The following is a 23,402-nucleotide window of genomic DNA, read 5'->3' on the forward strand; positions in this document are numbered from 1 at the left end:
CCGGGTAACAGCCACCCCGCTCATCCGCTGGGGTGGAAGGACCATGGTGGTGATGCTGTGTTTCATCAAGTGACAGCTCCGTGTAATACACTCGCCTTGCGGCAAGGACTCAAACTGGTCTCTAGGGTACTGGCCCAAAGCATTTCATTAGCGTTGCTTTTTCCCCAGACCAGCAAAATGATGAATTTGTTGTATCTGTTTTGAGACTGAAGGGGAAAGCAACACAAGCCTGGCTAAAGCAGGCATGGTCATCGTCAGTCATTTGAGTAAAAGGGGCATATCTTACGTGTTTTATGCTTCTCTCTCTTGTTTATTGCTATGTATTCAAAGGAAGGAATGCTCCCATTTTTTTCAAGGACCCTCAATGACGAATTTGGTTGGCAGAAGCTGTCATGCTGATTCTTGGCTCAAAATAAGGGTAGTAGACTGTCAGAACTAACAGGAACTTTTCAGTGTCCTTTTTTTTTTTTGTATTTGACAAAGGAAAACCTTGAGAGAATAAATACTGAGAAGTGGCACATGAATAAACATGGTATTTCTCACTTGTTTCTGCTCATTGGAGTTAAGTATTAGAAAAACGAGGAGGATGAAAGCCGTAGGTTAAATAAGTTCAGTTCAATTTCCTGTAAGCCAATATCCCACCCGAGCAAGCATTATTTACTGATATAGATGGTTGCTTCTGCAAAGCAGAAATTGAGTCTGAATGGGTCTGGAGACTGTGCAGCCTTCTCCCCAGCTCAGAGAAGGTCTCTCCAGGTCAGGGGTATGACCGGCAGTGGAAAAGCAGTGAGGAAAGCTGGGGTTTGCCACTGTTTCCGCTCTATTTGTTCTGTGGATGAATAAATTGAGGGCTGGAGTCTTCACGGCTGTCAGTGTGCCACCTTTGAACGTCTTCTCTTGTAGAAATAGGAAAGTCAACCACATGTTCAAATTGATCCTAATTGTTACAGGAAGGCTCTGAGCAGTTCCAAGACCATCTTTTTCCGCTGAGCTTGTGTTACAAAATATTTCTGGAATTAGATGAAGCAAGAAAAAAAAAAATCTTTTTTTTTTTCTTTTTCTTTCACAACTTGTACTTTATGTCAAGGTGCCTTTGAAACAAATCTGACCCTGTCCTGTATGCTGAATTGGCTTTCTTGTTCTGTGAACTGTGACATGCTCAAACACTAGGCTTTAAATTGGGGATGGCAGACCTCAGATTAGCATGGTGGTATTTGTAACCTCTAGCACTTTGTATCCCGCTTTCCCGCAGGATCTCCTGCCCTCACTGGCACTGGAACCATTGCTGTCACGGTGGATGATGTCAATGACAATGTCCCCACATTCGCCTTTAATGTGTATTCTGCCACTGTTCCAGAGGATGCACCTACAGGGACAGATATTTTGCTCGTAAACTCCTCAGATGCTGATGCTTCTACAAATGCCGTTATTAGGTAGGTCATTGACTGTTGCTGTATGTAATACTGCCTGAGGTTTTTTTTCCCCAGTGTCCATCACCAACATGCCATAAAGCTCTAAGACACAGAAGGACAGCTGTATACATGCAGCTAAATTCTTTCAGGAAATCTGGAGCTTTTTTTTATTTTTTATAGGCTTTTAGAACTGGATCAAGGACAAGTAGAGTTGCAGCACTATTTCAGTTTTCTACTAAGTGAAAAGCGAACTAGTTTAACTTGCACCTGAGTGTGATTGTTAATAGGCTAGATTTATATGTCTCAATAAGGATAGAGGTAGACAAATTAAAAAAATAAAACCAAAGAAACCTAACCTTGAAACTCCAGATAATATCATAAATGGATTAAGCACTTCAGCTTGCCTTCTTTATATATATACATTCTCTGCATAATGAAATACAATATAGACTGTAAATGTTCTTCATTACTGAGCACCATCAGCTTGTGTAGCCTTTGGAAATGTTTTCACCTTCTGTTTAGCATAGCTTTTAGAATTGAGGCCTCGTAATGAAGGATATAGTTAATATATATAGAATACAAATTGTTTAAAGTGTATTCCTGAAGAAGCCAGAAACCATTATTCTTGGAGGCTGACAGACTTCTTAAATGTCCTTAATCAAAGGAGCTTTTGGGAAGGGCTTGGTAGGGGAGAAGAAATGCAGTTTTCAAATGTCATTGATGAATTTGCTACAAAAGCTGACTTTGAGGCAGAGTTAATTTTTTTTTTTAAATTATGTTCACATGAAAGCACTCTAATAAAAGCACAGAATGTATTTTGCAGCTCTGGACATCTTTAACTTTTAAGCTAGGCAAATCTAGGAATGTGTATCACTTTTTTTCATAAAAACTTCCAGACTGGTGGATAGTATTATTCTTGTGATAGCATACACATATTTGGGGAAGGCTTCAGTATCTTATTTTTAATCTAAAATGGCCTTTAAACATAACTGTAGTTTATATGACTGCTTATGCAAACTTGGATGCTCTTATAATAATCTAGATAAGTGGTAAAATATCACTCAACATACTATTATATGTATGTTATGGGAGATACTGCAGACCACTGCTCGGTCAACAGAAACCCTTACCTCCCTTGCAGCTGCATTCACTTCTTTTCATGTAGTAAGCAATTTTCACTTGAAGCCTCCGTGTTCCTTGGGTAAATTTATGGTCAATTAATGTCTTCAGTTTAGAGCCCCATTTATAGAATGAAAATTACACAAAGTGAGAAGTGAAGTTTATCCCATTCAGAAAAACAGTAAAAAGTTAGAATTAGTAATTTTTGCTTTACATGCCAAATGGTTTGCACAGCTCATTTGATGCAACTTAACTGGGCGCTGGGCTGAGCACTGGCCATTCCCAGTTTCACAGACAAGAGTAATGAAGATGCTAAGTGGCAGTGACAAGCTGAAGATTATCTACTGAGGACTGAATACAAAGTAGAATCATATTAGTTATTAATTGGAAGGATGTGCAGGTAATCTTGTTGCTTTTAACTTCCATGACTGCAAACACGTGTATCTCTGTTCCCATAATACAAAACAGGATATAAAAGTACCCTCTTTACTTTTGTTATTTTACCTCAGTTCATTCTTCAGAGTGTGTAAGAACATCACTGAGGTGTACATTTAAAAAAATAAAGGAAATAGAACTATGTTCTAGCAAAGTAAGTGTGTATAAAGCACTGTAACACTTTTCTTTCCAACTAGCTACAAGCCAAAAATAGGCACTTTATGTTTTGGCATCATTTAATATTTGAAACGCATCCAAAATTACCATTTATTAAATTGTGAAACAATGAAGCTTTTAATTCTAGTCAATCTCACTCTAAGAAGCTATTTCTGGCAAGCTTCTTTAGAAAAAAAGAATTCCATACAAAGGATGAATGATTGTAATGATTGCATCCCATAATCAGAAATTATCAGGGTGCTCTCAGATTTCTTTAGTGTGGTTGAATTGCTTTAATATCTCTGCCATTAGTCTTTGTTATTCACTCAGTACTTCATAGTAGAAGAGCTGATTAAATTTTTTTTTTCCTTTGTAAGCAGCTATTTAAAAATAGTTTTAAGGTTTTGTTTAGCACTTTTTAGACTCAGGAACATACTTTGTTTTTCTTGGATAGAATTTGTCCAGATTCAGCATTTAGAGTAATGCAAATCTTAAAATATGACTGGTATTACAAACCGGACAAAAGCCAGAGGGAACAGAACATGTAAGGTCTTCTTGTCAGAGTTTCTGAGCACTCAAAACTCCTTTTCAGTCTTGTTTCAAAATCAAATCTTTGGTTTCCCAAGATGGTATGTAAAATCCTATGCTACAATTTTCATGTAAAGTAAAAAAATGGACTCTGTGCTATCAAGAAATAGATAATCTTCTGCAAAACTGTTACATATCCATATATGCCAACTCTTTCTCTCTTCTTTCTGGTGATAATCTGTGAAGTCATTAAAGGGGGCTGATGAGGTTGCTCAAGGCGATGCGCACTTGACCAGTATTATTACAGATAGTATAGATAAGAAGGATGAGCACAGACTAATCAGAAAGCCAGATTTTAAGCAGTTCAGTCACTTTCCTTTTATGCTAGTTGTCACCATCACAAGAGTTTAGATTTTTTTTTTTTTTTCCTTTTGTTGATTTGGAATTTTTTTTGTAACTATGCTGAGATACTGTCTGGAAACACACTTACATTGTCCAGTTGGTTTGCATGAAGTTGTACTCGGATATAGCTCAGAATATCCTATGGCAAATGTAAATTTTTTTAAATTTTCTTAAAAAAAAAAAAAAAAAAGCCATAGCATCTTTCCAGTGTTAAAGCTTGAGCGATTCTTTTCATGTGTAAATACAGAAGAGAAAGTCCCCGTCTTCTTGTGACACCTCACAGAGGGTTAAAACATTGCCAGTCACAGACCGAAATTTGCCAGTGCTGCTGGTATTCAGGGAGATTTAAGTGGTGCTTTAGGCTTTGTGCGCATTCTTTCCACCCTAGAATGCACATTGCTATAGCTGGCAAATAATTACATATGGCCGTCATATTATATCATAATTAAGCAATTAAAGTGTGCTCATGGCATTGTGTAGAGATTAATGACTGAACATGAGCAGTTGCCACAGCTTATTACACGGGCTGGCTATCAGTCCTCTAGGTAAAGCTTCTGGCCTGTGTTATTATTTCTGTCATAACCTGTTTTGATTTTAAAAAGGTGAAGATATGAATATTGCTCTCTCTCATAACACCAGTTTTCTTCTGACTCTTTTATAGACTTGCATACTTCAAAAAAGCTGCTCTGGTGCTGTGTCAGGCATCTCTGAAGAAGTGATGCTAATCACAGCTGCCTGTTGGTTTTTGTCAGGGTTGTGATATTGAACATGGGAATTGTTCATTTTAGCCAGTTTTTGCTTCCTTTGTTTCATAGAAAGCCCATTGTCTGAATTAATAGAGATTTAATATTAACCAATTACCTTGAAAAATACAACCCAGTGCTCCATATGTCTTCAGGATTCATTCTGTATGGACACAGGCTGGGTCAGCATTCAAAAGGAAAGGACAGATTCACTGTGCTAGTAAGCCAGAGGTAGCCTGTACAACCAACTGCAGTAAGCACACACTCAGTTCTTATCAAATCACAGCTTTACACACAAACACATGGATGTACACACATACACAACAGTCAGAGGTCAAATTCTGCTCCCAATTAAGTCTCTGTTAATGTAGTTCTGTGGTTACAGATTTGCTATGGATTATTATGAACTACTAGGAATTATCATTGAAATCTGGAATAACGAAATTTAGCTCAGTATTGGGAAACAATATGAACATAAACCCTCATTATTTTGTAAAATAGTCATCATCAATAGGATTTTTTCTTATTACATTCTGCAGATTCAGTTAAGAGCATGTCAGCCTTTTGGAATAACACCGATAAACCCTTGCATTAGCTCAGAGAAATCAGTACTAGAGCATGCCTCTAGCAGGCCACTTGTAATATTGAGAGTACGTCTGACTGTATCTCCAAATGTACAAAGGCTCAGTTTACTCCTCATTTATTAGAATTCTATCTGTGTTAAGCAGCTACATTTGGAAATCCCCAGAAATGTCATTTATGACAGGTCTCAAGATACTGAAGTGAAATACTGAATACTGAAAAAAAGTGAAGAGAGATGGACGGTCAGAAGAAAATCTGTGTGTTGATATCCATCAGTCTGGTGGTGTGAAGAGTATAGAAAATTGTTATTATCTTAAGGCAGTGGGATGCCTTATAAAATACTAATCAAGTTTTTCTTCCTTGGTTTTTTTTTTTTTTTTTCTTCTCCAAACAGCTATAAGCTTACCGGTGGCAATTCGCAATTCACAATCAACCCATCAACAGGACAAATCATCACCAGTGCTCTACTTGATCGAGAGGCAAGGGAGAACTACACTTTGGTGGTGGTGGCAAGTGATGGGGGCTTCCCCAGGGCTCTCTCCAGTTCCACCAGTGTGCTCGTTGCCGTCGCTGATGTGAATGACAACCCGCCCAAGTTTCAACATCATCCCTACGTCACCCACGTCCCATCGCCTACCACTTCAGGTAACCTGATGGGTGACAGTGCATGGGGTACCTCAGACTGTGTAAACATCTTACAAATGCAAAGCTGTGCCATGAGAAATGTTTCTGAGATGTTCCTTTGCAGCTCTTTTCCAGGTTTTGTTATCATTGTGTTGCATGGGGATGAATAACGGAAAGGCTCAATATATGACCTGTAATTTAGAAATTTTTCTTTTAGTTTGTTCCTTCCATCTAAATCCAATTATTTTCCTGCAGTGTTGTAAAGAAGACAGTATAAACCAGTACGTAGCTTTCAATCTGAAAGACAAACAAGTTGATCGAATTACTTTATCAGATTTAGGAAGGCAATAGCCTCTTTTTCCTCTGAAAGTCTCCTCCTCCATGTAGATGTTCTTTTGCCACCCCAAGCAATTCCTAAAGAGGATTTTGTCAACCTCTTCCAAAAGGACCGTATCGATAGCAAATGTTAGTTATGTTGCCTTTCCTTGAGCCAAGTCGTGAAGTAAAGTTAAATAAAAGTAAAGCCAAGCAGCAACCTTCCTTTTATGGAACCCGGACCCAAATTAAAGTAACTTCACTCAATGTTAATTTCTGTTTCTGTTTATGTTTGAACAAGCCTAATAAATACATACATTAGAAATGGGTGAATCTGAAATACTAATATTTTCTATTTGCAGAACTGGCATTGCAAGGGGAAAGAAAGGAGAATATATGTATTTGCATGAAGACAGGGAGAATATTCTGAGAGATTCTGCTATTATGAGATTTTTTTTTTTTCCCCAAGATTTAAAACGGACTAATACTGGGACCTCTACTGTCTCAAAACAGCTTTTATAATATCATCACTGTATTAGCACAGATTCACCCAACTGCAGTCAGAGCGGTTGGCTGTGGAAGTCAGCGACACTGGGCATTTTCACATGTGTATGTGTACATGGATATGTGATGCCTACAGAGAGGAGTTCAAGATAAATGGCTTACAAAACAAATTTTCCTTTACATAAACAATTGCAAATACTTCTCCTTTTTATGGAAGAATTAATTTGTTTACATTTCTTCTTTGTTTCCAGAACAGCATTATTAAAGTATATTATTATTGCATTGGTGAATCTTTGTGTATTCTGACTAGGGCACAGTGCCTTTGTGTCGTTCTTTTTTGGGTGTTTCCTTAAATATTTTTATGAGAAGTACACATACGTTTAACTAATGTTTTTTGGCAATATCTTTTTGGATGCTTTTGGTATGAAACCTGTTACAACTATAAATGTATACGAAGCCTAGGCCATGTTTACTCTGTTTTTAACTTAGCAAAAACCTAGAGATACGTGCACTTTTTTATTTGCAACTTCCTCAGTTGATAGTTCACTTTCGTTTAAAAGGAAATGTTAAACTTTTCACATTATATTGAAAGGCTGTTGACAATGATGTTACTAGCAGGAAAAAAAAAAAAGAAAAACACCAACAAAACAAAACAAAAACTTTATTGCAGTCCAATGTAGAGTCTGAAACAGCTTTTCCAAAAAAAAGAACAAACCCTCAATACTTGTTCAAGACTCGCTTTTATTCCAATTACAGAATACCTAGTATACATTTTGAAAGAAAAACCTTAATTTCCTTGTTAATTTTTAATCAAGACTAAAAAGAGGAATTAGTAATAATAATAAATAATAGTATACCTTGCTTAGCTCAAGAAAAAGCCTCTTTTTTCCCATCCCATTTCTCACAAGGATTTGAATATTGTTCTTGTCTAAATATTCCTTCCTCTGGAGTACAAATCATTGCCCATGACAAATAGTGACATGAAGTGTGGTTTTCAGGGGACACTGTCAAAGTCATTCCTGCCTGTAAATGATTTTGCCTTAAGAGGTTGAAAACAACGTGAATTTTATACAGCAGTGCTATTTTCTATATTTCAGTACCAGTAAAACATCAGCAGAGTGTTCTGCAAATTGGTTGGGCAGTGTCAGATTTGAAAGACGTGCCATGCATTAGATCAGATATATATATATCAGATCTGCAAAATAACACCCTAGATTCTTCTTCCAAATAGGTAAATAGAGATGCTAATGCAAATGGTGCCCATAGGGTTGAGCTCATTGTGAAGCCTAAATTTAAAAGACCTGAAATGTAATATATTTGTGTTATTGCACTACTGTGCAATAGTTCTATATTTCTATGTGATTTTACCCCTATCTCAGAGGACCAGCATGTTTTTAAAAGCGCAGTCTCATTAGTTACCGTCTTCAGAATATTCTTACAAAAACAGAGGCAAGAGGCTATTGGCGACAAAGAAGCAGCATGAGGGAAATAGGGAGAAAAGGGGCTGCAAGAAAAGGTGGGTCTTTAGGGTAAATGCCCATGTGTGCTGCCTGTTCATTTATGTAACCTTAATGGTTGTTCAATTCCAAGGGTTTTTTTACATGGATAAATAAACTATGAATAATTTTAAAAATCAAAACAACACTCAATCTTATTAGATTTATGGCTTTCATAATGTGAATGTTCTAGAAATTGGATGCTCGACTTGCAAAAAATTGCAGGTCCATTTTCCAGTGCAAATATACATGCAGTCCCTGACATCTGAACATGCATTTCTCTGAATGCAGTGACCTAGTTTTTAGACCCATGTTTTTTCACCACATGCGTGTTTTGCAGGCTCAGAAACTCACCTACCTTTTGTTGAACTTCTCATCCTGTGAAAAAAAGCAGTTCATTTTCAGAGCAGTGTAAGGAAGAGAATACTGCTCCAGAACATATAGCAGGAGGGGGACCCTCACAAGTGCTTCCGAGTGAAAAGCTGGCATCACATTTCCCATGATCGGTGCATTCACTAAAGAGCTGCCCTATCTCTGTTCTCCCTTTCAGGCTCATTTGTGTTTGCGGTGACCGTCACTGATGAGGATGCAGGCTCCAACGCCGAGCTCCATTATTCCCTTGTGGGGAAAAACTCTGAGAAATTCCACATTGATCCAGCAAGGGGGGCAATCCTGGCTGCAAACCCACTGGCAGGAGAGTCCGAAGTCACCATTTCTGTTCACGTGAGGGACGGTGGCCGGTACCCCAAGACAGATTCTACAACTGTCACCGTGAGGTTTGTGAACAGAGCAGAATTTCCTCGGGTTCAGGCTGATCAGGAGACCTTCACGTTTCCTGAAAACCAAGCAGTTGGTACGCTTATCACCACCGTTTCTGGGTCTTCAGCCAGAGGAGGCTCCTTGTCTTACTACATTGCGAGTGGTAACCTGGGCAGCACCTTCCTGGTTGACCAGGTGACAGGACAGCTTTCTGTCGGACGGGCTTTGGATTTCGAAGCCATACAGAAATACGTGGTTTGGATCGAAGCCAGAGATACAGGCTTTCCTCCCTTTTCCTCATATAAGAAACTGGAAGTAACAGTGATAGATGTCAATGATAACGCGCCAGAGTTTGAGCAAGATCCCTTCATTGCAGAAATAGCGGAGAACCTGTCCCCACGGAAGATACTGACGGTGGCTGCGGTTGACAGGGACAGTGGTCTAAACGGACAGCTAAATTATGAAATAATTGAAGGCAATACAGAAAATAGCTTCAGTATCAATCAAGCCACTGGTGAGATCAGAAGCGTCAGGCCCTTGGACAGGGAGAAATTATCTCAATACACACTAACCATAAAAGCTTCAGATAAAGGCACCCCGCTCCAGAGCACAACTGTCAAAGTTATCATTAATATTTTAGATGAAAATGACAACGCTCCGAGGTTTTCCCAGATATTCAGTGCTTCTGTGCCTGAAAATGCACCTCTGGGTTTTACAGTAACCCGAGTCACAACATCAGATGAAGACATTGGGGTGAACGCAGTCAGCAGATACTCCATAAGAGATACGAGTCTCCCATTTACCATAAATCCCAGTACTGGGGACATCACCATCAGCAGACCACTAAACAGGGAGGATACGGACCGCTACAGAATCAGGGTCTCTGCACATGACTCTGGATGGACAGTGAGCACGGATGTCACCATATTTGTCACTGATGTCAATGACAATGCCCCACGGTTTACAAAGCCGTCCTATTACTTGGAGTGTCCCGAGCTTCCTGGGATTGGGTTGAAAGTCACCCAGGTTTCAGCTACCGATCCTGATGAAGGGTCGAATGGCCAAGTCTTCTACTTCATAAAATCCCAGTCTGAGTTCTTCCGAATTAATGCAACCACAGGGGAAATTTTCAATAAGCAGTATTTAAGGTATCAAAACTCCAGCGGTTCAAGCAATGTCAACATTAATAGGCACAGCTTCATCGTTACTTCTTCAGACCGAGGCAGTCCTCCATTAATGAGCGAGACAACTGTCACCATTAACATAGTAGACAGCAACGACAACGCACCAGTGTTCCTCGCTCATAAATATTTTACTCCTGTTACTAAGAACGTGAGGGTTGGCACAAACTTAATTAAAGTTACCGCAGTGGATGACAAAGACTTTGGCTTGAATTCTGAAGTGGAATACTTTATCTCTGATGAAAGCAAGAGTAGTAAATTCAGACTGGACAAGAGTACAGGTTGGATTTCTGTGTCATCTTCACTAATGGCTGATCTGAACAAAAACTTTCTGTTTAAAGTGAAAGCAAAGGATAAAGGTAATCCTCCACTCTCATCTGAGGTAGCTGTTGAAATAGTCGTGACAGAGGAAAATTACCATACGCCCGAGTTTTCTCAAAGCCGTATGAGCATTACTATCCCAGAGAGTCACTCTGTTGGAGCGGTGATCAGGACGGTTTCAGCCCGAGACAGAGATGCCGCTATGAACGGATTAATCAGATATAATATTTCCTCTGGAAATGAGGCTGGCATTTTTGCTATTAATACGACTACTGGTACACTGACACTAGCAAAGCCACTTGATTTTGAGTTATCCCAAAGGCATGAGCTAGTTGTTACTGCCACGGATGGAGGATGGGTGTCCAGAACAGGCTACTGTAGTGTCACTGTTAATGTCATTGATGTGAATGATAATTCTCCAGCATTCAGCCCTGAGGACTACTTTCCCAATGTGTTAGAAAATGCCCCCAGTGGGACAACTGTTATTCGTTTAAATGCCACTGATGCTGACTCTGGACCTAATGCTGTGATTGCGTATGCTATTCAGTCCTCGGATAGTGACCTCTTTGTCATTGACCCCAATACAGGAACGATCACCACCCAGGGATTTTTAGATTATGAAACAAAGCAAAGTTACCATTTAACAGTAAAGGCTTTTAATGTTCCAGATGAAGAGAGGTGCAGCTTTGCTAGTGTCAACATCCGGTTAGAAGGGACAAATGAATATGTGCCCCGTTTTGTGTCCAAGCTTTATTATTTTGAGGTTTCTGAGGCAGCCTCCAAAGGTACTGTTGTAGGTGAAGTTTTTGCAAGTGATCGAGATATGGGAACTGATGGAGAAGTCCACTACCTTATCTTTGGCAACAGCAGAAAGAAAGGCTTCCAGATAGATGAGAAAAGTGGCCAGATCTATGTTTCAGGACCTCTTGACAGAGAAAAAGAAGAACGGATCTCTTTGAAAGTCCTCGCAAAAAATTTTGGGAGCATTCGTGGTGCAGATATAGATGAAGTAACCGTTAATATCACTATACTAGATGCCAATGATCCTCCCGTTTTCACATTAGGAGCCTACAACGTACGAATCAGTGAGGGTGTTCCTCCAGGCACCCATGTCACATTTGTGAGTGCCTTTGATTCAGATTCTGTCCCTAGCTGGAGCAGGTTTTCCTATTTCATTGGGTCTGGCAACAACAACAGTGCCTTTTCCATCAACCCGCAAACAGGACAGGTGACAGTCACTGCAGAGCTGGACCGAGAAACGTTGCCTGTATACAACCTGTCTGTGCTGGCCTTCGTTTCAGGCATGCCATATTCTACAGGAAGTGCCGCCATCTGCTACAGGAAGTGCCTCTTTATTGGTAACTTTGGAAGATATCAATGACAACGGCCCTACCTTGTCTACCAGCCAAGGAGAAGTCATGGAGAATAACCGTGCTGGAACTCTTGTGATGATGCTTGAATCGTCAGATCCTGATCTTCCTCCGAACCAAGGTCCCTTTACATATTACTTGCTCAGCACTGGCCCTGCAACCAGCTACTTCAGCCTTAGCACTGCTGGCGTGCTGACAACAACAAGAGAGATCGACAGGGAGCAAATCAGTGATTTCTATCTGTCGGTGATAACGAGAGACTCTGGCATTCCTCAGATGTCTTCCACAGGAACTGTGCAGATCAAGGTAATAGACCAAAATGACAACCCATCTCAGCCCAGAACGGTAGAAATCTTTGTTCACTATTATGGCAACCTCTTCCCAGGTGGAATTTTGGGCAACGTAAAGCCACAGGATCCCGATGTGCTAGACAGCTTCCAGTGCTCCCTCACCTCAGGAGTCACCAGCCTCTTCAGTATTCCTGGGGGAACCTGTGAGCTGCACTCACAGGCAAGGTCCACAGATGGCACGTTTGACCTGGCTGTCCTCAGCAACGACGGGTTGCATGGCGCCGTCACCAGCAGTGTCCGTATTTTTTTCACGGGCTTTGGCAATGCTACCATTGACAACAGCATCCTCCTCCGCCTGAGCACCCACAGCATCCAGGATTTCCTGACGAATCACTACCTCCACTTCTTGCGCATCGCCAGCTCCCAGCTGACGGGGCTGGGCACCGCCATCCAGCTCTACGGGCTGTACGAGGAGAGCAACCACACCTTCCTGATGGCAGCTGTCAAACGTGGCAACAACCAGTACGTGAATCCCAGTGGCGTGGCCACCTTCTTTGAGAGCATCAAAGACATCCTTTTCCGCCAGAGCGGGGTGCGGATCGAGGCTGTGGATCACGACTGGTGCCTGCAGAACCCCTGCCAGAACGGAGGCAGCTGCCTGAGGAGGTTGGCTGTGGGCCCGGCTCTGAAGAGCCATGAGAGCGTCCCTGTCATCATTGTGGCCAACGAGCCCCTCCGGCCCTTTGTGTGCAGGTGCATGCCAGGGTACGATGGGAGTCTGTGCGAGACGGACATCGATGAGTGCCTCCCTTCCCCCTGCCACAACGATGGGACTTGCCACAACTTGGTGGGGGGCTTCTCATGCAGTTGCCCAGAGGGCTTCACCGGCCTGGCCTGTGAGAGGGATGTCAATGAGTGCCTTTCCAACCCCTGCAAAAATGGTGCTGCCTGCCAGAACTTCCCGGGAAGCTTCAACTGCGTTTGTAAAACGGGGTATACAGGTACGCTTTTACTTTTCTACATCCTACAATCACAAAGAGATGGAAAGAGGGTGGAAATGTACCTTTTTAGCACAAGATACATTCTAGCTGCAATTGTCTGAATATGAGCATCCCCAACAGGTGAAGAGGAAAATGAGGCATTTGTAGTTATGACAATTGAGGAGACGCAGTGTCCATAGAATTACTTTATTTTAGTTCTGTCCTCAGACAGATCTTGCTTGCCTGATTTGCATTAGAATAGAAGGATTTTACAGGAGCTATTTTAATTTTTTTAATATGTAGAAACCATTTCCAATGGTTAAGTATGGTTTTTCTGTTCTTGTTATTGTTATGCATATTGTGGTAGCATTTCAAGTTTGCTAGGAGTGTGCCAAGCAAGAAAATCAACCTCTGCCCCAAATTGCTTACAGTCATACAAGACAGAAGGATAGAAGATCATGCAAGCTGAAGGATATGGGAAAGAAAACAGAATCAGGCAAAATGACCAAGCACGTCTGTTCCATGTTTTGTCCCTTTGCCATTTATTTTTTTCATTAACAACAGAAATGGCTGCAGCATTCCTACCTCTTCTAAATGTTTTTTTTTTTCCTCAAATATTTATTACACATTCAAACATAGCAGCATTTTATCCCTAGAAAAGTAGGCTGATGTTTGCACTCATCGTGGGAAGGCTCTATTCTCTGTTGTCATGGGGGAAGATCATGTATTTTATTTGCGGTCATCAAAGGGTACAGTGATGAGCAAATTAAATTCCTGGCTGTCTCTGAAAAGGTTCTGGATGCTTTTAGTAATTTTAAGACAAATATTTACAGATTTAGATTGCAAATTCTATTAAGCCACTTAAGCCATTGTAATGCATAGTGTTAGGGGTTGGAAAAAAATACAGATACGTCCTCTGAAGCAAAAGAAAACTACTTGGTTATCATGACTAACTATACCATCAAAACTTTGGCCCACCGAATTTGTCTCCTTGAAATTATTCTAGCATGAAGATCTTCCAGCCTGTAACTTCCTTTATTACTCAGGCTGAGATTTGGGAAAGCAGCCCTACTCCAAACAGCCTGTAAGTTTTACGTTGATTTACACACTTGTTTTGATCGGGCAGAATCTGTATCAGCTTGGGTTTTCTTCTGCGTGTGGCTCCTCTGTGCACTAGAAAGTTGCACATTTACTGTGCTTTGTTCTACATCAGGAATTTAGGCCACTTTTTACAGACATAATGAAGAGTATAACCAGAGAAAATAAGGTAAGGCTTTCATTATCTCTTCTGAGGAGTATTTCTGTATCTCAGATGCCCTGGGGAAGCCCAGGTCGGCACAGCCACGCTCGTTATGGTGGTGGTACTTGGGCTTGCCACCGCTGCCTGCTGCCACCAAAACTCATTTGAAACTACTGGGGGTTGATTGTTCTTTTATTTTTTTCTTAAACCAGATTAGTACAGGAGATGTTACGTATTTTATTGCAAAGGAGGAGGTTAATCAATTTCAAAGTAAAGGGTTAACGACTTTGTTTACAAAATACAGCTACAGCAGTTGATACATATGCAGTGTGGAAGGACACTGATGTGATCTTTTCTGTGAACCTCAGGAGTGTACCAGGGAGCCCCAGGTCAGCAGCAATTGTTGTTAATTGACAAGCAGTTCTAATTAAGTTAATAATCTGGGATTTTATTTCATGTTGTATTAGTACATCAAATTATTTTGCCAGGAGCATGGCAAAATAATTCTAGGGCATCTGTCCCCTGTAACTCTTTATATCATTAGCACCAGAGACTAAATGGGCATATGTTTGCTGTTGCAACTAAGCAAAACACTTCTTTAACTCTAGCAGCATACTGTAATATATGCCTCTAGCCTGTAATTTGAAACATTAGAGAAACATCCAGCTAATTTTTTCTGATGTTAAAGCTCATATCCTAATGTTCAACCCTTGTGTCAGTTAAAAGTAAAGCTCTACATGTGACAAACTCAAAGAACATTTTAAGCTAAGAAAAAATGTGATGAGAGACTCTTAAAGTTTGAAGCGTTGGATTTCTTTCATGCCATGAATTAAATGTGGCATCTGATACGAGATTTCTTAAACTCCTTGTCAACACAAATAATTTTAAAATAGACTACCACTGAGGCAGACGTTTCTATTTGGGAGTCAGATCCTTTTAAATCAATTGGCCATGGCAGAATCAAGAATTATTTAAGTGTCTGGAGATTAATTGGTCAAGACAGAAAACAAATGGCACTGCAGTATGTAATTAGAAACCAAAGTATCTTTGGAGTTGAATATCAGTAGAGCTTGTTAGATAAGATCTTTAATATTCAGTATATTTAGACATTTTATGTCTGCAAAAGCATATTTGAAGTTCTACAAATTTAGTATTCAATAGCTTCTTCAAACAAATGTCAGAATACAGATGGTTTGAGAATGCTTGACATAGAGACTATTATGTCATTATACTGCCAACAGAAAGAGAAGACAGCTGCTTGGGCATTTAAGCATGAATCATATATGATTAAAGATAGCCATAGTGAATGTAAAAATAAAGCCTGAAACTGTTTCTTTATGAATATAATAGTTCAGTACATCAGGAAAAAAAAAAAAAAAAAAAAAAGACATCCAAAATAGTGCATTTCTAATTCTCTTTGCTATATACATAGCTTTGCTACTTGTCTTGGAATGAAAACACAGTCTTGTAATTGAATTTGCATGCTCAGTAAAATAAATAATATTTACATGGTACTGCATACAAGTAGAAATTAGTATTTTCTGAGACAGACTCTCTGTCCACTGTAAATTAGACTACATGAGCTGTAGACCTTTAATAATGGCTTACCTGAAAACTGAGAGTCTTACTTTTCCTTGATTTTTTTATGTTTTGTCAGCTGCATTTTACTTCATCATACTGCAAAGGTAATTTAGTTCTTTTCACTGAGTAGGATTATAAAGAATGATTACCACAGAGCAACATCATTAGGGTTTAAACAATCTGTTATAATTACATCTCTTAATGATGATCAGGTTGTGTTTTCAAAATAATCACTTTCTAGAGGGAATATACTTTGTGATTTACAGTAGTTGCCTGCCCTTCCTTTGAACCCTTCATTTCCTGTTTTCCAGGACTCATTAGGATGAAGGAATGTAGCTTTGTGAAATTGTTTCAAATGCAAGATTAGAATTTTAGAATAACTGCTTTAAAAGATGGACACAGAGAACCACAAAACCTAATACTCTCAAATCAGCTGAAATCTAACCCAAGAGCTTTCAGTTGGTATCTGTTCCTGTTACATTTTTCAATTAAAAAAAATAATTCTCAGAAAGTTAGATTTTTGTATAAGCCCCTGCATGTGATGTCATGAGCTTGAGGTGATGAATGATAAATGCTGAATGCTGTCTGTTATCAATTATCCAGCGTTATCCTAGTATTCATGGTCTTCAGAAAAAGATCTTTCTGACACGAAAACTAATAACCTGAATCTTCGATATTTCAGCTGAGAAGAGATCTAGAAACTCAACTAACCACAACAGTCACCTGAAATAGAGTGTTACTGGGGACAGCTCTGGCTTGGAGTCTCCTTGGTTCCCAAAACATTGGCTGAGGTGTTTACTTCCCCTCACTGGATTTGATACACTGAAACACTAATCAAACACATATTATTAGGTTAATTCATTATGCTGTCCAAATAAAATTATTCCCCATCTAAGAAGCCCACAGTAGTCTGAATGTGTGAAAGTGCTTTTTGAAAACTGACTTGCATAAGCCATGAAAACACATACATCTCATGATTTTTTGAGGTATGTTAGGTGGGATAAAGGTCTATCAGATCATTACTCTTACATTCACCGTGTAACACTTAAATCAGCAGACTATTGTGGAAAATGACCTCTGAAAACCAAAACTGCTCTAGTTTCGTAAGGTTAAAATCATTGGCTTCATCTTTCTGGAAAGCAGTAAAACTGAGCACTTGGGTTCAGGTGAGGATGCTTTTATGCATAGTGTCAAACAGTTTCTTAGCCTCTTCAATCCAGTAAGGTTCCTTGAATGATTTATCTGTGGGAGACTCTCAAAATAACTAGTACTTGTCTAAATTCTCTATTCAAGAAAAGCAGTCCTCTCTACAAAAAATAGTGCCTAAATATGAGCATAATATCTTAGGCAGAACAGGAAAAGCAATGGATTTGCAAGCTGTTTTTTGTTTTTCCAAATCATAGTCTTTAGTAAACACCTTATTGTGTCTGTGACCCAAGAAAAAGGTAGGCCATGAGGGCAAAGTTGAACACATACAGTCTTTTGCTAAGCTACTGGAAAGCTAGTGCTAGCATGCTGCAAGGCAGATAACTGAAGGAAGTGGTAGGACAACCTGCTGCCATCTTGGACAGCTCTGCTTGCTAGAAGAATAAGGTGTTAAATGAAAAAAAAAGTAGAAGTTTAGTAAAAGTTGCAGGACTAAGTACAATGTAACTGGTAACAAGAGAAAAACCCTGCTGGGTAAAGCCCTGAGCAACCTGATCTGACTTTGGAGGTTGCCTTGCTTTGAATGTGGGTTTGACATCAGGACCTCCTAGGTCCCTCAGCCTAAGTTCTCCATGATTCCTAGAGTGTATATCCTTGTTTAAAGGTCTAGAAAGATCCGCTTCTGCCAATCAGGTCTGGGCAATAACAACAGAAGAAAAATCAGGGGCACAGGAGGAACATAGTTTAGATTAAACAGAAGATTAAGAAGGTGAGTTTGAACACAGGTGGATATCCAAAACCCAGGAGTTGATAGAAACTTTGGATCTCAGCAAAGCAACCAATGCAGGCTGCCAGTAATAGCTTGAAATATGGAGACCTCTCCTTAGAGGATGGGCAAGGAACATGTGAGAGCTTCTGTCTGAGGGGCAGTCTGAGGAGGGACTGACTGAAGATCTGAAGGAAGAAGGACATTTGGATGAATTAGTGTAGTTCAGGATTCTGCAGAAAAGAAGGAAGGAGGCCTTGTAGCAGCAAGTGTCTTCAGAAGAAGCTGGTGCACAGTAATTGGTAGAGAAGGTTGCCTGGAGGGATACGCATAGGAGATTAAATTCAGGAGAGTTGGAATTTTTTAGAGGGAAGAAAAAGTCTAACTAAATATTATCTTAAAGCAGAAAAAAACATGGCTCTCTTAAGAGTTTTGCATGGTCATATCAGGATTTAAAAAAAAAATAAAAATTATTTATATACTAAATAGAAATAGTTTCTGCTCTTTCAGTGGTTACATGACATTGTTATACTGTTTACCTACTTATTTATTTGTCAGCTTCTAGTTTATAACTTTCTAATGATCTTGCTTTATCAAAGTTGGTTATATTAAATCTATATACAGAATAATCATAGTGAGAAATTAGGAATAATATTCCCAAGTTATACTTTTGTCCTGCTGATATCTGGCTGAAGGACTCTAGCTTTCTAGGATAAGCATTCTTAACATGTATTTAAAGAGGAAAAGTAAGCTTCAGAGACATCTTTTGTTGGATCATTGTTCCAAATGTAAATAGATACATTTTTCCCAGGTCTTTAGCACTTCAGTGAATGGCAAAGAATAGCCAAAATTTCTTCTTCATTTTAAATAAATATTAGTTTTAATAGCTCTGATGAATTGTTTAATCAGAGTATTCATCTTCTCCTGTGTCAAAACAGTTGGAATAAATGCAAACACACTTTTATTAGTTTCATGAATTATTCAAACAATTGTTAAATATGAAGAAGATGTTGTTATTCACTGGTTAAAACATGTGCAGCTAAAATAAACACCCATATTCTGTTGCTGACTCAGCAAATATGCCAGCTTTAATGTTAGCTGAGAACAAGAAGAGTATTTAGTTAGTTTGAATTGCAAAAAACTGAGTAAGCCTTGTTAACTACGCTTGGGTTTTTTGAAAACTAAAAAACATCATTGACCTAATTTAAGCATCTCTGCCTCATTCTTGCTATGTGTTCTCCTTGGTAAGGCAAAGATCTGTACTACGTATCGTAATTTTAAAATAAAGAAAACAGTAAAATTTAACATAAAACGTTAGCTCATCCTTCAGTCATGCCCATTAGAGAATCAAATATAAATAAATATCCCCAAAGCATAATTAGATTCAGGCACTGGAAATGTTTCCTGGATTTATGGTAAATCTCTGAGTTACGTATTAACCACAGGAATCCTCCAGCGCTCCATTTCCATCCTGCTTGCAGTCACACATGGAGGGCTGCTGCTCACATGGAAGAGCTGCCTGCAAACTTCTTTAGGTTAAACAGAAAAGTAGAGGGGGGAATGGAGGTTTTCTAATCAGCCGACTGAAGTTGGGGAATTCTGAAAATGCTAGCAGAGTTAATATAGCACAGTCCTGATTTTCTACAGTTTTAGGGACCAGCAATTCCTAAGGACTACATGTTGCACATTGCTGTCATGTGCCATGCCAGGATTGTAAGAGATATGTGACATAAGAATGGACACCCTCTATGCAAGCTCATGTTGTACTCTTAAGTTAAATGTATGTTCTATTTGTATGGTGTGAGGAATCAAATAATTCATTATCAGTGCAATCAGAAGTGTAAGGCAGTCTTAGCCTTTGCTGAGTACGTGTATATATCCTGGCTTAGGTGAAGTGCAAGGAGAGGTCTGTAAGATTGCAGCTGATTTTGCCAATTTTTGCACAGAAGCAGGGACAGACATGGCAATACTTTACAGCTTTTGCTGAACAGGCAGCGAAGGCTGGCGCTGCTGGCAGAAGGAAGGCAGGTACCAAGAGTGGAAATACTGCTAAACCAATAAAGCATTGAAAAACTTAGAAGTGAAGAGCAATACTTTTGTAGCTAATGTTTCCATACAAAGAAAATTTTAGTTTTTTACAAAGAATCTCCTTGTCAGTATCCAGGGTCTGTTAAAATCTTCATTTCTCCTGCTTTCCTTCCTTGTTGAAATGAATTACGTGATTTCAGTTTATTCTCTGGTGAATAATATTTACCACACGTGACAATGTCTGCTTAAAAAGGACTGTGTCCAGAGTAACTTGTTTTATCTCCAGAGGACTCTGGTCCCTCCGAGTCAGGAAGGGAGGATGTAATTGATGAGGAAAAGCAAGAAAAATCATATAATGTACAATAGCAGCCTGTGTTCAGCATGCTGTGTTCATACAGGGTCTAGCAAGGGCTGTCTGTATCCACAGTCCCCTTCACACTAAAGATTACTGTGCATTCAATAGGAAAAAAAAAAACTTTTTTTTTCTAGTTCAGCATTTCCTTTCATTTCATAATCTATTTTACAGATACCAGTTAATAAAAAAAACCCCAACAAACCACAGCAAAACAAACAAAAAAGAAACCAACCACCACCACCAAGAACAATACCTATATGAGATAATTACAATGAGACACTTGAAAAGCACAGTTAATTTCTCTGTCCTGTGTGGTATCCCCCTGAAAGGGCTGGGAGCAGCCCAGCATCATGTCTGTGCTTCCTCTCTCCCTCCCTCCCAGAGCTGCAACTGGTCCCTGGCACCCTCCCTCCTTTCCCCATGCCACCAAAGCATGCGTTCAGCATTTGTTCATAAGCTTGTTACCTAAATACCTGCCTGACCTGCCTATGGACCTGAATACTCTGACCTGGAAATTGCTTTTATTCCCTAATCGCAGGGAAAACGTGCGACTCCACTGTCAATCACTGCGAGTGCAACCCCTGTTTCAATGGTGGGTCCTGCCAAAGTGGGGTGGAGGGCTACTACTGCCACTGCCCCTTCGGTGAGTACGCTTCTCCTCCTCGCTGCTCGACATGCCCTTTCCCCATTAATAGTTCTTCAATTGCTCTTTATTTTTACCATCCATAAAATGGATGGGTGTGTAAATGGATCCCTCTCCATGGGCTGGTGTCAGTTGTCTGTGTAGTCATAGTCCATTGGAAATGTAACTAATATTCATAAATTAAGTAAGTTTTTTCTCATTGTCACTGCAATAAAAAAAATCAAGGTAAATTATGTGACAGAGATCTGAAAAGAAACACGTAGGATGCACCAAAATATTCAGATCAATAAAAATACAAGAAGGCATAATGTTTTAATCACGTTATATCATAAATATCAAAAATGAACTATTGATTGAGAAAAACAGTTCAGATAACAGCTATAAAGAGAAAAATAAGCTCAGGTTGCAAATTTATTACCATAACTGGCTTGAAAAATGTCTGATGATAATTAACAACCATCTTTGACATAGCTGTCAAACTTGCTTTGTTTTGTTTTCTAAAGAAACTGTAGAGCTCAATTAAATGTACCGTGTTTTTCAATAGATGTATCTGTCATTTGTAACTCAATTTTTAAGTTTAAATATATATCCTTCAACACCCACCTGAGGGTAACAGAATTCTTCTGTTCAAGTTGCATATTTTTAATCATATATTGGAGGTTTCTTAAAGAGCCTGTGTATCGTGGCCTTATCTGGAGCACATGAATACTTTGTTTCTGGGAGAATGCTCAGTGAGGAAAAAATATCTGATAGCAGATTTTACTTTTCATTTTGCAGGTGTTTTTGGGAATCATTGTGAACTGAACAGTTACGGATTTGAAGAATTGTCGTATATGGAGTTTCCCAGTATGGATCCAAACAATAATTACATCTATATAAAGTTTGCCACTATCAAAAGTAATGCCTTAATGTTGTATAACTACGATAACCAAACCGGAGAGCGGGCAGAATTTCTGGCCCTGGAGATAGTAGAAGAGAGGCTGAGATTCTCCTACAATCTCGGCAGTGGCACATACAAGCTTACCACAACTAAGAAGGTGTCTGATGGACAATTTCACACAGTTATTGCCCGGAGGGCTGGAATGGTAAGAAATGCTAAAGTGAGAATTTAAGACAAGTTCAGCCAAGTCACTTTGGCTTCCATGTGAACTCAGAGAAACATAAAATTAGTAATGTTGCGTTTGCTAGCAGAACCTCCCAACTTTGGAAAAAACCTCCTTCGTTTCTGTCTTGCTCCAACTGACTCAAAGACCTATCGTGGTTTGTTTAGTATGATGATGATAAAGAATAATTAAAAAAACATGTGCAATGCCCTATACTCTAAATGTGAAAAATGAGAACCAGGAATAATTAATGAAATAAATTACTTCACATGAGGCTAATTAACTGCAGATTAGAGAGATGATTATCAGGGAAGGCTAACTAACTATAGTAACTACAAAAAACCTCAAAATATTTTTTCTCAATATTTGGAAAACAGAAGTGGACCAACTTAAAATTCCAGGGGTCTCTAACCTCCTTAAGCTAGTTTAGAGATTTTACCAATCTCATCAGACTGGAAGCCTATTTTTCCTCTGTAGCATCCATGTAAAAATTTCACAGATGCTACACTGAGAGGGTTTTTTGGGGAGGAAGCAGGGGAGTTGCTTCTCTTTTTGCCCCCCAGAAAGCATCTGAAGGGAGAAATTCTGCCAAAAACTGGACTTGGACAACTGACTGCCACATGCCTGGTACTCTGACCCTTCTCCTGCCTTCATTTTTTTTTTTCCAGTAAATGTTTTCTATTCATCTTCTCTCATTTTTTAATAATATTTCCAAAGCAGAACATAAACTAAATATTCTTTGAATTCAAGCCAAGCTTTTTGACTCCACAATGTTTGAGTTAGAAATGAAACCAAATCTATTTGCCATCCATAATCAGTAACTATTGCCCAACAGCTCCCTTCTCAGGCAGAAATGGCCAGCATACATGGAGTCCCATATTCTTCCCGTGTTTGAAATTAAAGTCATGTAAGAATAATATATGGTTGGGGCTCCGCATTTTGTTTCATATGTATTTCAAGCCAGAAGTGATGTAGGGAACAAAAGAATAAACTGTTCTACCCAGTGTGGCTTCCCCTGAGTCCTTGTAGAGATTTCCCATAACGAACTGCTGCAGAAGTCAGTGCTGCTGAGATACAGCCCTTCTGTAGTTTTAAGATGTTCTGCTTGGAGCACCCTGCTGAAGAGCTTCAGGTCTGGGGTGAGATGTCCATAGGCACAAATGTTCCAAAAGCAGCAGAGGGATGTGGTCTGGGGTTTTGTACAGGAGCAGGTTGTCTCCTCCTCCTCCCTCCTTTTTCCTTCTCAGAGCCTTGAGCCTGAAACTGCATTTCGGTTGCATAGTGTGAGACCTGTTTTCTCCATTTATTGAACGGAGGGATGGT

General features: G+C 39.5%; 1 protein-coding gene across 1 annotated transcript in view; it reads left to right on the top strand.

Annotated features, from left to right (window-relative positions):
* FAT4 (FAT atypical cadherin 4) overlaps positions 1-23,402 on the top strand; it is a gene marked incomplete at its 5' end in the record, with an annotated part of 136,197 nt that overhangs the window by 95,893 nt on the left and 16,902 nt on the right. Inside the window, 6 exon segments of the mRNA XM_010075276.1 lie at positions 1,253-1,433; positions 5,772-6,022; positions 8,867-11,880; positions 11,882-13,238; positions 20,872-20,976; positions 21,754-22,061. Coding sequence (XP_010073578.1) covers positions 1,253-1,433; positions 5,772-6,022; positions 8,867-11,880; positions 11,882-13,238; positions 20,872-20,976; positions 21,754-22,061 — 5,216 coding nt within the window.

Source organism: Pterocles gutturalis, unplaced genomic scaffold, assembly GCF_000699245.1.
Source record: "Pterocles gutturalis isolate BGI_N339 unplaced genomic scaffold, ASM69924v1 scaffold15052, whole genome shotgun sequence".
Taxonomy (NCBI): Eukaryota; Metazoa; Chordata; class Aves; order Pterocliformes; family Pteroclidae; genus Pterocles; species Pterocles gutturalis.